Source organism: Chaetodon auriga, chromosome 16 (assembly GCF_051107435.1).
Source record: "Chaetodon auriga isolate fChaAug3 chromosome 16, fChaAug3.hap1, whole genome shotgun sequence".
Taxonomy (NCBI): domain Eukaryota; kingdom Metazoa; phylum Chordata; class Actinopteri; order Chaetodontiformes; family Chaetodontidae; genus Chaetodon; species Chaetodon auriga.
This window is the reverse complement of record NC_135089.1, coordinates 20379683-20392876: the sequence shown is the minus strand read 5'-3', so window position 1 is coordinate 20392876 and position 13194 is coordinate 20379683. Positions and strand designations below refer to the sequence as shown.

Genomic DNA, 13194 nt, shown 5'->3' with positions numbered 1-13194 from the left:
CAATGACAGCGTTTAACCACCCGAGGGAGCAGTTTACTGTGTAAGCTGGGGCCCGTTTCACAAAGGAGGTTCAACAAACTCCGAGTCTAATCCTGAACCCTGAGTTGATCTAGCCTGAGATAGGAAACTCCGAGTTTCCGGTTTCAGAACAGGTGATTTGAGTTAGTTCAGTCAACTCAGAGTAGGTTAACTCAGAGTTAAGCGCGTGCACCACGACTATAAAAAGCCAACATCAATGGAGCCCCGATTCGACGAGTCACCATGGCGACGGGGAAGAGGAGGGCTGCGTTTTTTTTTTACCACACTGGAACTCGAACTCTTAATGCGCTCATACGGCGAATTTGAGCATGTTTTTAGAAAAAAGTGTAACACCGCTGCAGCTGCAAAAGAGAGGGAGGCGGCGTGGGGGAACATTGCTGCTCGGGTCAATGCGTAAGTTTAAATGTAGTCCTTTGCAATCACAATAATATTACAGGGGAAAACTGCTTGAATGGGAGCTCATTAATTTATTTCATGTAGGTGCAATCCCGTGGGGGAGAAGTGCACTTGGCAGCAGCTCAAGATGAAACATAAAAACATTGTTCAAACAGGTAAGACACGGCATAATTTAATGAGGGTACCTCATTTTGATCATGTGTTATATTATAAAGTAAATATTAAGTGGCTGTTTGACTGTGCAGTTGTTTTATCACCAACATAATGCTGCGCAAAGAAACGCAGCGCAACACACAATATCTGCTGGGATGTGAGAGCATGACTCCGGCTGGCAATGTTGCAGATGTAAGGACGGATTAGGTTGTGTATGTAGATGATGGACTGTGATGTGAAACGGTACCGTTCAAAAAGATAATTGTCTGGAAATGCCAGAACATCTATGCGCGGTCTGATAAACATCTCCCGACGAATATTTAATTCCCTGCGCAGTAATGCTGCACCTTCATCCACGGGATCGTTGTCAAAAAGACATGTTAGAGAAAAAAGTGCCTACTGACTGATTTTTTTAAATAACAGACGGCAGAACTATGTTATCCCAAAACTCGCCTGCTGACGAATGAATGAGGAAATCAAATACCATGTGTGGCTGACAGAGGGCGGAGACAGAGAGAAACTCGAGGTTCACTGAGAAAAACCTGGTCCCGACCAGGTTAGGTTCATAGAGTCTGTTACTATGGTAACTGACCGAGAGCTTAAGTTACCCCTCTCTGTGAAACAGGCTAGAGTTACCCCTCTTTCTCTGGTTTGAGTTACCTCCCTTTGTGAAACGGAAAACTCAGAGTTTCCTTCATTTCAGGCTTAACAAACTCGGAGTTTTCTCTAAACCTGCTTTGTGAAACGGGCCCCTGGCGAGCAGGACTTCAAATTACAGCTTCACTACTGGGTGGAGGTATGTGCCAACACATCTACGGAAACTTTGACCAAGTCACAATCCCATCTCTCCACATCTGTGTGTGTATTGCTGCTCATTTCTGCATGCCCTCTGTTATCTCTTCATATCTCCGGCACTCTGAGTGCACTCAGCTTGTTTCTTGCAGCAGGTGAAATGAACTTTGAAATCCACCCACAGGTTTTGCTGTTACAGCCTTTCTTGGTCTTATGGTGCTAATGTTGGCACACTGTATTGCTGTACAGGTAACAGTACTGAGTGAGTTTGCTTTCTGCCTCTGGTGCTACTGTTGCTCTGCATTTCAGTGGGTAAGAAAGCAAAACGAGACGTGAACGCAGCAGACCTGACTCAGAGACATGAGCCCAGTTAGGACAGGATTAACATCACAGGGGGAGGTGGGGGTGTAGAAGATTCACTGTGCTCCTCTTCACTGTTTGACACTCAGCGGGACGAAGCCTACCTGGAGCTGATGTTACAGCATAGGTTGAATCTTTCCGTCTGTGCATTGGTTCCCAAACAGGCCTGCATGTTGGTCTTAGCATGTTTGTGTCTCTCAGGTCAGATTAGTTTTGATTTCTTACCTTCTCACATCAAAGTCAAATTGTACGCTGAGCTGATGAAATGCAGTAGAAGAAGCTCTTCCCACAGAAAAAAAAAACAAAAAAAACTGCAGACAGGAATTAAATTATAGGAGAAATCAATTTTTCTGAGCAATTATGACTGTTTATTAATTATTATTGGAGCGAGGGCTAAATATGACTCCTTTAGTCCCAATGTGGCAAGGATGTGAAAATAATAATTTTCGCTGCATTCTGTCTCTTTATGAGGTTTGTCCCAGCGCCTTCCCTCCACTGGTAGGAGACTGAGAACCACAGGCAGGACACTGCACTGAAGAAGCAGTCTGAATGCTCAGGACCTTTCTGGGGACTCAGCAGAATCTACCCAGCCTTTGCTCACAACCACCAGCAGCTGTTTCACGAATATCACAACTGTATTATTTTGATATCATGCTGTCAAAAAGCCAAATTTGGACTATCCAGTGGCAAAGCATTGTAAAGACAGATGGTGCAATGACTGTTAAAGCATGTATTTGACGTGGGTACTGTTTGCACACACTCCTCCAGACAGAGACTCAGAGACAACAAACTGACGTTGTGGCAAAATCAACTCAAAGCTGAGTACAAGTCCTTTTAATTATCAATACATCTTATCAAGAAACAATTCGACACCTGTCACACACACACAAGAAAATGCCAACATAGTGAATTTGCCATCAGAGGACCAAGAAGAGTATGATTCCTCCATTGCTTTACTGACTCTCCTTTTTTCTTATCACTGTGTTTTTTTTTTGTTCTGTCTCCTCTTTCCCCTCCCTTTACTTCCAGCGACCGCCCACCTTCCCTTTGCCATGGACCTTTTTACTGTCGGAGAGAAAGACAGGAAGGATGTAACAGGACTGGAGAAACAGATGAACAGATACACAGTTTATCATTACTGTGTGTAAAAATAAATACTCACAATTTCTGAGCGTGTTGGATTCTGTTCAGCAGCACGATGATCTGCAAGAGGCAAACAAAGGCTTTAGTCTCAATTTACAGTGCTATAAACAGAAGAAAACAAAGGCCTCACATTTGAGAGGAAGCAACAAGCAAATGTTTGACATTTTCGCTTGATAAATTACTTAATCACAAGATTTTTATCGAATAGATTTCTGCCAAGTCTTGTGTTGACGACATTTATTTTAGTCGTTTTCCTGACCGTCTCTGCAGTACCTCATATTTCTGGTGCTTCATGTGCTCAATGAAGTCAAACTTTTCAGACTCCAGCTGGTAGATCCAGTTCCACATCTCCTGGGCCCGTTGCCTTGGACACACAAAGACAGCATTTAAAAAGGATTTGAACCTTTATTGTGCATTTTAATGTTCAGGTATGGGTTTCCACGGCTTAATCCATGCATATAACTGGCTTGTGGGTCTTGTTTGAACTTCTATAGCTGTGATTAATGTTACCTGCTGAGTACCATCAAAATTCTAAAGCTTGACTGGCGTGCTGTGCCTAGTTGTGATTGGATAATCCCTGTTCAGGGAGTGGGTGTATTGAGCAATCAATTGGTAAAGGCCATAAATTATAAATTATATAAATTCATTAATTCAATCACCTTTGAGGATATAAACACCCAGTTTAAAGCTCCTGTATAACATAATTTGTTAGCTGTGTGACATACAGTTGGAGGAGACCCACCTGAGACCATCCTCCCTCAAATTGTCAATGCCTAGCGGCTGCCGTCTCTCTCCCAGGGTCTTCTTCTTGATCTCTCTGCCTGTTAGACGCTTGCCCCTCCTTGACTCGGCCTGGAACAGAACACACACAGTTCACAGTCTGTACCATCATCTCCTCCTCGTCATCGTTGCCATCGTCTCTCCTGCTCTCTGACCTTGGCCAGGAACCCTCCAAAGTTCGCTCCCATGCCAGACAGCACTTTCTTCTTCTTGGCCTCATCATCAGCCTTCTTCTTGGCTTCCTCTTCCTCTTTTCTGTGACGTTCCTCCTGACAGATGAAGAAGGACGGAGTGATGAAGGAGCAAGAAAACCATGTTTGAAAATATGAAATTAGAGAAGCAATTGTATGACAGTACACTTAGTCAGTAAACATGAACACTTTATGATTGGGGTAATTACAGCGTAGACTGGCTGATGTATTTGTCCATTTGTTTGTGAGTATGAGTGTCTGTGTTACCGCAATCTTGTTCTGCCTGTCCTTCTCCTTCTCGGCTCTAACCCTCTGGATCTCAGCTCTCTCTGATCGACGACGATCCTGATGGAAAGCAGAGCAAAGAAGCAATAAAGCCATAAAACCTCTTCATGCCATTTTACTAAAAATTAAGCAACATGCTGGTTCACACATCACATTACAGAGCAGACTTTTGCATCTACTTTTTTTCCTTAACTTGTTATTTAACAACATCCTCCCTCACATTCATACTGTGCATCAGTGGTGGAAGAAACATTCTGATCATTTACATAATTCCTGCATTTTAAATCCTACAGCACAGAAGTATTATTAGCTATTTAGTAAAGCAGCTTTGTATTTATGCACCGTTATTTCCACCCCTGCTGTGATGATACATTCACTAAATCATGTTCTCCTGTTGCTGGCCAGTTTCTGTTTCCACTGGATCAAGTGTTTAGTGTCCCATTCATGTTTCCACACAGATCAAGCTGGAAAGCATCAGTATCTACATGAACTTACGATTCGCTCCATGAGGCTGATAAGTTCTTCCTCATCTTTCTTCCTCTGCTCGAAGTGGACGTCAATCAGAGTATGCAGTTCGAGTAAGTCCTTCTCCATACGCTTTCTGTGGATGTCCTGATGGAACAAGCAAGTGTTTACTCTGTGATGCTAAGTTGATTAGTGTACCCCTGTGAAACTGATAAACAACCAGCACTAAGAGAGCATGAAGACATGAGTGAGTATGGAGTAATAAGACTGGAGATGTAGGAAGGAGCCAAGCCATTTAAAGCCCTGTAAATCAGAGGCAGCTAAAATCATCTATGATCTATGAATAACCTTTCTGGATCATGTTAGGACTCTGGCTGCTGCTTGTTGGGAAAGCATCGATAAAAGGGCGGTTTTGAGGCGTTCTTGATATGTGGCTCTGAAGTAAGAGAGAGATTAAAAACTATTCCCCATGTCTTGACTCTGAGAATGGAGAATGGAAACCTCCATGAAAGCTGTTCTACACCTGGCTGGACCAACAAGCAGCGTTTCGGTCCTCTGTCTATTCAAATGCAGGAAGCTGTTACACATTCAGTGATGAACTTCAGACAAGAGGTAGTCTAGGTTCACAAGCTGGGAGCGGTCATTGGCTGTGAAACGTGACCGAGACTTGTGTGTCATCTCCATAGCAATGAGCAAGTAACAGGCACAGAACAAAGGTGGTGCCAGTTCTGATTGCTGCAGAACACCGTATTTGACCTTGGAGCAGGAAGATAAGTTATTGTGTAATCGTAACCACTTCGTTTTCTGCCATTCAGTCATGAGCAGAAGCAGGCAAGTCAGTGGAACAGAGGCCAATCTCTGCAAATGGAACTGATCTAGTTTAATTCCTGTTTCATATCTTACATCAAAATCCACCCTTTCCCCCTCAGGAATCTTTGGAGGGGCGAGTTGAGGCACCATAGGTCTGCAAAGAAAAGAGAAATGAGCAGACAACGTGAACAGAAAATCTCTCCAAGAATGTTGAGGAAGTAGTGCAATCTGATATTTTTGACTGAGAAAAACAACAGCAACCAAGCATAAAATTGGATGAACATACTTGGGTTTGGGGCGCTCCTCCTCTGTTGATGACAGATGAAGAAAAAAAGACAATATGAGTGAATAAAAATGTTTCAATCCAACATGAAAGGCTGACTTGAAAATGTGAAACTTGTTAGAGTTATTAATATGACTGAAAGCACAGCAAGCATGGGACTGAGAAAGGAAAAGCCTGTTTTTTATTAGTTATGATAAAACAAAAGAGCACAGACACAATGTTTTATCCTTACCAAGCCAGGGTTACACTGAACTTCTACGCTGTTAGACTTTGACCACATTTATGTGGCTATTCTGAAATATTTTCTCAAAAAATAAATAAATAAATAAATAAATAATAAGGCTGTCTGGAAGGTATAGCTTTTTATTTATCTAGGCGACCAAATTACTCCAAAACATACAGCTTTGAAAAGTTTTTTTCCCCTACATGTGACCTTTGTAGGACTCATAGAGTCCTGTTGGATTCAAGAGTAGATTGAATTTGAATATGTTACGTAATTTATTTTAGGTAAAATGTCTGTTTTAGCTAACATGGTGCTGAGCTTAAGGAGAGGAGGGAGAGTTTTTAAAGAAGTTTTAACCCTCGAGGGAACCACACGTCTACCATTTCTCACCTTCCTCCTGGGCATCTTGATCTGATGGACCACCCACATAAAGACAGAATGAAAGATGGATGGAAGGTAACAAAAAATAACACATGGAATGACAAAGGAGTCATTAAAGACAGGTGAAAAGTACACATGAGGAGAGCAAGGGAATCGTAAAGGTACGGTGGACAGAAAAAAAGTCAAAGATATGGAAAAAAGCGCAAGGACATGAGGAGGGAAGAGGTGTAGAATGATCGAAAGAAGTCCCAAGTTAATTTCTGATACTGCATAGGCAGCAAGCTTAAAGAAATAGTGAGACATTTTAGAAAATGTGCTTTTTGGCTTTCTTGCAGACAGATGAGAAGATCAATACCACTCTTACACCTGTAATTAATATGAAGCTACCTTCGGCAGCTTAGTTAGCTTAGGCTAGCTCAAACTCTGGAAACAGATGGAAACAGATAGCCTGGCTCTGTCCAAACGCCACAAAAACCCACCGACAAAGTCGGTACTGTACACAACTTGACAGTAGCTGGTAGATAGCGAAGTGTTCCCCCTTGTTTCCAGGCTTTGTGCTAAGCTAACCAGCTGCCAGCTGTAGCTTTACATTTGCCATTAAGACATGAGAGTAGTATGAATGGTCGCATCTAACTCTAAGCAACAAAGTAAAAAAGCTATTTCCCAAAATGTTGAACTATTACTTTAAAATGATCATTTCCCATCATGCAATGAGAGCCACACCATTCCCTGGCACTAATATGTACCACCCACTGTTGCTATCGGGAAATGTAGTTTTTTGGAACATTCTGTGAACATTCATCATTACATAATGCACATATGGATAATTTTGTACATGCAGATTGGAGTTTCACTGACACAGGTATTTTTCTGACGTAGAATCATTTCATTGGTTCAGTTAAACCTCAATGGGCGTGGCCAAAGAATCTGGCAAGCCTTCAGACCTCAGAGAACTTCTTGTAGAACTAAAACTCACATCTATTATGTGCATGTGTGTAATTACAAATGTCAGAATGCTTTCAATGGTTGCAGCTGTAGAAATGAATAAGTGAATTGTACAACATGTAATGGTAAAACATGTAAACAGAAGCTGCATAAACACTGTGTTATTTCTATTGTCTTGTTTGGATTCATTTTTTCTAATTGCAAGGACAGTGTGCAGGAGTCTTTTGTTCTGTTTTGTCGACCCATATGGACGTATTGTACAGGTGCAAATAAACATCTTCTTATCTTTAATAAGTGTTAAAAACACATCTAAATACAAATTTCACCTGCATTAGTTTTTAGGGTGAGCCATAAATGGTGTGTAAAGTGTGACTGATGACTGGTATGCGGTCTTCTCACCTTGGTACTCTTGCTGCTCTGATAGCCCAAGCCAGCAGTGTCAGCCAATAGGAAAGCAGGATAGAGGGACAATTGATAGGTAAGTGTTAGTGCAGTGACAGATCTTCTTCAGACAACAATGGAAGACATTTATCTCATGACAGACATCTTATCGTGATCAAGGTCTTTTTAATCTTACTGTGTATATTTTTTGTTTTGTCTGCTTTGCATTCTGGGAGTCCTCTTAACCTTACCTCCTCCATCCTCCTCTGGCTGCTCAGCCTCCTCCTCCTGCTCAGGCTCAGCCTCCTGTTCCTCTTCAGCCTCTGGAAGGAAGGAGGACAGAGGCATGAATATAGATGCACATTTGATAAAAATCCTATTGTGTTTGTGAGAGACACAAAGTGTTTGACAAAGACAGACACATCCTACTGAACTCACCCTCTGCCTGCTCCCTGGAGACATGAGAGAAGCAGAATTATCAGCTAACATCACAGTTGATGCATTCACACTGAAATAAACAAGTCGCGTCAAATGATAAGCAGTGAGGGATGCTGCTCTACTCACTCGTATTCCTCTTCTACATCTGACATGGCTGCAATACAGAGAAAGGAGAGGAGAAGAGGCACTGAAATATTCACATGATTCAAAATAAACATGACATAAAGCCAGTGGTTCGAGTAACTGGGCAGCGTGCTTGACTGGTGGCAGAGGTGATCATTTTATGAAATGTTGAACCAATTAGTCAGTTTATCAATTAGTGGAACTATTTTGGCAGTCAATCTTTTAAAACACTGATCAAGGAAAATACCAAACATTTGCTTAATCCAGCTTTTAAATGTTAAGATCTTCAGTTTTTCTTAGTTTTATAAGTTTGTGAGTGCAATATTTCTATGATTTCGTAAAGAGATCATTTTGGCCCTGCTGGCAGACAAGCTCTAGGGATGGCAGTCAGTCAGTCTGTCAGTTGGTTGGTCCACCAGTTTGGTCCAAACTGAAATATCTCAACAACTGTTGGAAGGATTGGCAGGAAAAACATTTGCAGTCCATAGAGGATGAAACCTGCTGACTCTGGTGACGCCCTGAACGATGATGATGAAGATGGTTATCCCCTCACTGTTCCTCAGCTGCCACCACAAGGTTGACATTTGTGGCTCCACAACTGTTGAACTGGTTGCCATAAAATGGGGTCCAGACATTAATGTCTGCCCCAGAACAAAGTTCAACAGCTTGACTTTTCATTTGGTGCCATCATCATGTCAGAATTTCAAGCTGTCCAGCACTTTGGTTTATGGGCACATACCCAAAAAACTAATGACACTCCCGTCACCCTCAGCTGGACTTTGTGTTCAGTGCTAATTAGCAAATGTTAGTGTGCTAACAAGCCCTACTAACATGGTGACCATTGTAAACATTATACCTGCTAAACAGCTGCATGTTGGCATGTGAGTACAGCCTCACAGAGCTGTTCACATAGCCACTGGCTCACTGTCATGTCATATTGACAACTCCTGTATCTGTAATGGATAGCTTCATTACAAAGTGAGAATATCTACCATCTACATAAAGATTTACAGGACAAAAATACAGTATGCACAGCTCGTTTCAATGCTTGCTTGCCAAAGGAAGTTGTCCTGAACTCTTAGTTCCATGATAGGTGTGTCTGGTTTAGTATAAATGGTTATAAAAATGATGGCTCTCTGGATTAAAACATTTAAAATCAGGTGCTTTTAAATTACTGAGCAAGCAGTGTGGTGTATATGCAGGCTTGAAGGCCTGGCTGTTTCTAAGTACAGCGTGTGAGTGAGTCATCATCGTTAAATCACAGGTGGCCGCGGTCCTTCTTCTCGTGTGATTAATCACTTTGGAGATAGAAAAACACACAGAAGCGCGGGGAGACACAAGTCCCACTGTGCTGGTTTTGGCTATAAATTGTCTCTGAGCTGCCATTGTCAGGGCATAAAAGCACACACAGACAGACGTACACAGTAGGTGTGTGCTGACACCTTCCTGGCAGGGGACGCTGGGAAATTGATGGAGCGTCAACAGGTGAGAATGTGACAAGGGTTAAACACAGAAAGACCAAGAGAGATAGAGTTTCTGTCACTTTCCCGTTCTTCCATCCATCTATCTCTCTCTCTCTCTGTGTCCACTTCTGTCCTCACTCACCCTCTGCCCTCTGTCCTGGTGTCTGACAAATTAGACGGGATGATTTACTTTGAACACAATGAACAACATTCACATTGAAAGAGAAAAAAAAACATTTCTTCACACTATTACTTACATTTTACATTGTAAGTACACTGAAACTTAACACCTCCATCTTAACGACTAGTTTCACAGTTTGACAGGTTCAACTAAGTCATCAGTTTGTCTGGAGGTCAAAGGTCCCCTCACTCTATTATGCGCCAAAATATATTTCTGCACTCTATTAGACATCAACAAAAACTGCTTCTAAAAATATGATTTTAAAAAAGGGTCCTTATTTCCTTCTATTATACCTCTACACACCGTCCTCCCATCTTCTCCTCTTCTATCTTTCTGTCATCAGGATGAATTTATCGTGGCCCTGTGACTGTGCGGCTGAATTTATAGAGGCGGTAAGTATCGCTGAAAGCTCTGCCTTGTCTCTCCTCTGTCTGTTGTCGTGCCCATTGCCATGCCAGACCCGGCAGCTTGGCATAGCCATCAGTCCTTTCAACAGCAAATCAGCAACTCTCCAATCCTCCATGCTCTGTTACTGATCCTCTCTGAGGTTGTGTTTGCACAGACAGAGAGGGATTTATAAGGCAAGCAGCTCCAGTCTTCACAGGTCTAAAAGTCAATGTCAAATATGTTTACTAGCTCCAAATGCTCAGTCTCTTTTATTATCAAGCATCAGCATAATAAACAGAAAATTAGAATCTCGAAGGAATAGTTTGACATGTTGGGAAATTTACTTAATTTTTGTATTTTTGTTCATATATCAACTTTAAAAGTGATGATATGTCAATCTTGTGTTCACAAATTGTTTCCATTGTCCCCGAGTGGCCAAAACAATCAGTAATTGCAGGTTGAAAGAAAGAGGATGACCCATTGGAGGACCTGGAAGGTGGATTTTGCTTCTTTGGAGGCTAAGCTAACCAGCTGCTGGAGTTAGCCTTATGTGTACTCTACAGGTATGAGAGATCTGCTCATGTAATGCATACAAAAAAAACCCAAAAAAAACAAACAAACACACACACACACACACACACACACACACAATAGGCTTCCCAAAATGTTGGACATTTTCTTTGAGGAGAGAAACATGATGACAGATAGATGACAGATAGATGAATGAGAGGTGCACATTTCAACACCTCTGTGGGGACAGTCAGAAACCGGCTGCTAAATGGAGGGTGGGGGGGTGAGCGAACCAGGGGATTTGGAAGAGGAGTAAAGTTACAACAGCCAACAGGCTCAGGCCTTAGCAGGGTTAATTTTAGTCAAGGGCAATGTGTGTGTGTGTGTGTGTGTGTGACTGAAGTGAAGTGAAGGAGAATAGGTGTGTCACAATACCTCTTCAGTGTTAAAGAGAGACTATTGTAGGCTATTAATATATTTTAGAGAGGAGACGAGAAGGAAACATGTCGGTAAAATCCTTTTGAAAAAGAATCCAGCTAAAATAAAAAGACGGTTGCGGACATTTCTTAATAATGTCCAGTCTAACAGTGTGTTTTGGTGGACATAATTGGGTTTAAATTGTGGATCATTTAAGAAACAATTAGGGAAGATAGCCATAGAAATTAGTTCTTTGTGAGGTAAAAAGGCTGTTTAAATATTAGGGATCATACCCCTAGTTCTGAATTATTTTTCCTATAATCAGCAGATGGAGGAAGTCAATCAGTGACAGAAAATCTTAACAATACAATTCAATAGGTGTGTCTTTGGGCCCAGGGCCCTCCATTATGTTTCACTTTTAGTCCTCCAAGGGAAAAGTTTTGGCACCCTACCTACAAATTAGCTACTGCTATACAACAGCTAACGTTAGCATTCAACCACTTCCTAGCTAACATTAGTTTGATAGTGGTTTGATGGTTTGATAGTGGTACATGCTCATACGATAGGAAAGGTGTAACATAATTCGGAAGTATCAATACTCATCTTGGACGCATTTATAAAAGCTTGGAAGTAAAACAAACTGGATGCAATGAAGCTCGCAGCCTAACGCTAACTGTCTTACTGTCTCTTCACCTGACCTCAGAAATGTTCTGGTTGAGCCAATGTCATGAGACATTATGCTCACTGGAACATGTGTTTCTGTGTCATATTGATTCAGATAAATTCAACAAAAAGAGGGTTCCACATATGCTAAAAGTACGGATTCTGTGCGGCATGAGGAGGCTGGCAACCCTGCTTTATTACATTATGTTACATTATGTTGGAATCTTGATTACATCCAGTGTTATTTTACTCTGAAATATGGCCTGATGTCCCTCCAGACTTTCCTTATCTACCGCCTTTCCAGTGGCTGATCAATTGAAGTAGTAAAATGTTTATGATTTGTCAGATTCATAACCTGGAACACAGCAGTACAACATTATCCTTTGATAACAGCATTTGTGCTTCCCGTGAGGTTGGAGGAAAATGGCTGCCCTGTCAATGTGTTCTATGTCGGGGGTGGCCAGACTTTTCTCTTGGAAGACCAAAACTGAAACATAATGGAGGGCCCTGGGCCAAACGTCTGTTGTACTGTATTTTGTTGTTTAGATGCAAAATAGTACTCAGATCCCAAGTTCCCTTAACTGACCTACTTCCTGTATCACTGTGCACCATGCTCAGATCATCAGATTAGGAGAAATAATTAATTACTGATCCTACATTTTTACCTCACAACAAATAAAATAGCATGAAGAGTAATTTGCAGTATTGTTAATGAATTTTTCTTTCTTTTTTTTTTTTTTTCTGAGAAACATCAGGTGGGCCAAATCAAACGTCACAGGAGGCCAACTTTGGCCCATGGGCCCCGTTTTGGGCAGCTATCTATGTTATTACAGCTGTGACAGGATGAACATGTAACTCACAAGGCAACAATAGAGAACAAAACAGGAAGCGTGATGTTGACCTGAACTAGCCACTGTACTTTTACTTTTACAATAAAAGGGTTGCTGATTGGCTGGTGTATCTCTTGCTGGAGGATCCTTAAACAGACAAACAGTGAGAAGTTTTCAAAGAACTGATAAAACTGATGCAACAAAATGCCCACTGTGATACTCCAGTGAAATGACTGGAAACAATGGCTGACTGACAATAATCAGACATTCATTGTTAATTTTTTGGTTATATTCCATTCTGTCATCCTATGAGGAAAAAACCCAGAGAAGACATATTAAAGGACAGACAGAGAGACGTACCTGAAGGAAGGTGTGGTATCACCAGACACAAGAGACAGACAGATGGACAGAGACAGACAGAATGGCTATTGTACAGACAGAGGGAGATTTTTATACAGAGAGGTGGAGGGCTACTGTGTGTGGGTGTGTGTGTGCGGTCTGAATGATTATGTGTGTATGCATGCTGTGAGAATTACTGAGTGTCCCCATATACAA

At 41.6% G+C, this 13194-nt stretch overlaps 1 protein-coding gene and 2 long non-coding RNA genes across 4 annotated transcripts; 1 reads left to right on the top strand and 2 right to left on the bottom strand.

Annotated features, from left to right (window-relative positions):
• The first annotated feature begins 308 nt into the window (after positions 1 to 308).
• LOC143334390 (uncharacterized) lies at positions 309 to 2907 on the top strand. Its single transcript, XR_013078332.1, has 3 exons — positions 309 to 590; positions 1292 to 1384; positions 2212 to 2907. It is a non-coding gene; the product is annotated as an uncharacterized LOC143334390 (long non-coding RNA).
• tnnt1 (troponin T type 1 (skeletal, slow)) lies at positions 2611 to 7911 on the bottom strand. 2 transcript variants are annotated; one of them, XM_076753165.1, is made up of 11 exons: positions 7879 to 7911; positions 7646 to 7663; positions 5701 to 5722; positions 5508 to 5568; positions 4635 to 4751; positions 4122 to 4199; positions 3819 to 3932; positions 3626 to 3735; positions 3157 to 3247; positions 2903 to 2943; positions 2611 to 2805 (listed from the first exon to the last, which is right to left on the bottom strand). In XM_076753165.1, exons 4-11 carry the CDS (start codon positions 5562 to 5564, stop codon positions 2760 to 2762), a joined length of 654 nt encoding a protein of 217 aa, XP_076609280.1. In that variant the 5' UTR covers positions 5565 to 5568; positions 5701 to 5722; positions 7646 to 7663; positions 7879 to 7911; the 3' UTR covers positions 2611 to 2759. The 2 variants fall into 2 exon arrangements, with proteins under 2 accessions (XP_076609280.1, XP_076609281.1); XM_076753166.1 differs by lacking the exon at positions 7879 to 7911 and adding an exon at positions 6311 to 6331 and having other exon boundaries at positions 7646 to 7650.
• A 153-nt stretch (positions 7912 to 8064) lies between these two features.
• Positions 8065 to 13062, bottom strand: LOC143334389 (uncharacterized). The gene is made up of 3 exons (XR_013078331.1): positions 13000 to 13062; positions 8192 to 8219; positions 8065 to 8079 (listed from the first exon to the last, which is right to left on the bottom strand). It is a non-coding gene; the product is annotated as an uncharacterized LOC143334389 (long non-coding RNA).
• Positions 13063 to 13194: the final 132 nt, after the last annotated feature.

What these genes read in the sequence shown, in the direction of transcription:
- tnnt1 (XM_076753165.1), bottom strand. Translation starts at nt 5,564, where the DNA reads ATGGTGCCTCAACTCGCCCCTCCAAAGATTCCTGAGGGGGAAAGGGTG. An exon ending in GGGAAAGGGTGGATTTTGAT is followed by an intron (nt 4,752 to 5,507) that starts GTAAGATATGAA and finishes TTGTTCCATCAG; the next exon opens with GACATCCACAGAAAGCGTAT. An exon ending in TTGGAGGGTTCCTGGCCAAG is followed by an intron (nt 3,736 to 3,818) that starts GTCAGAGAGCAG and finishes GTTCTGTTCCAG; the next exon opens with GCCGAGTCAAGGAGGGGCAA.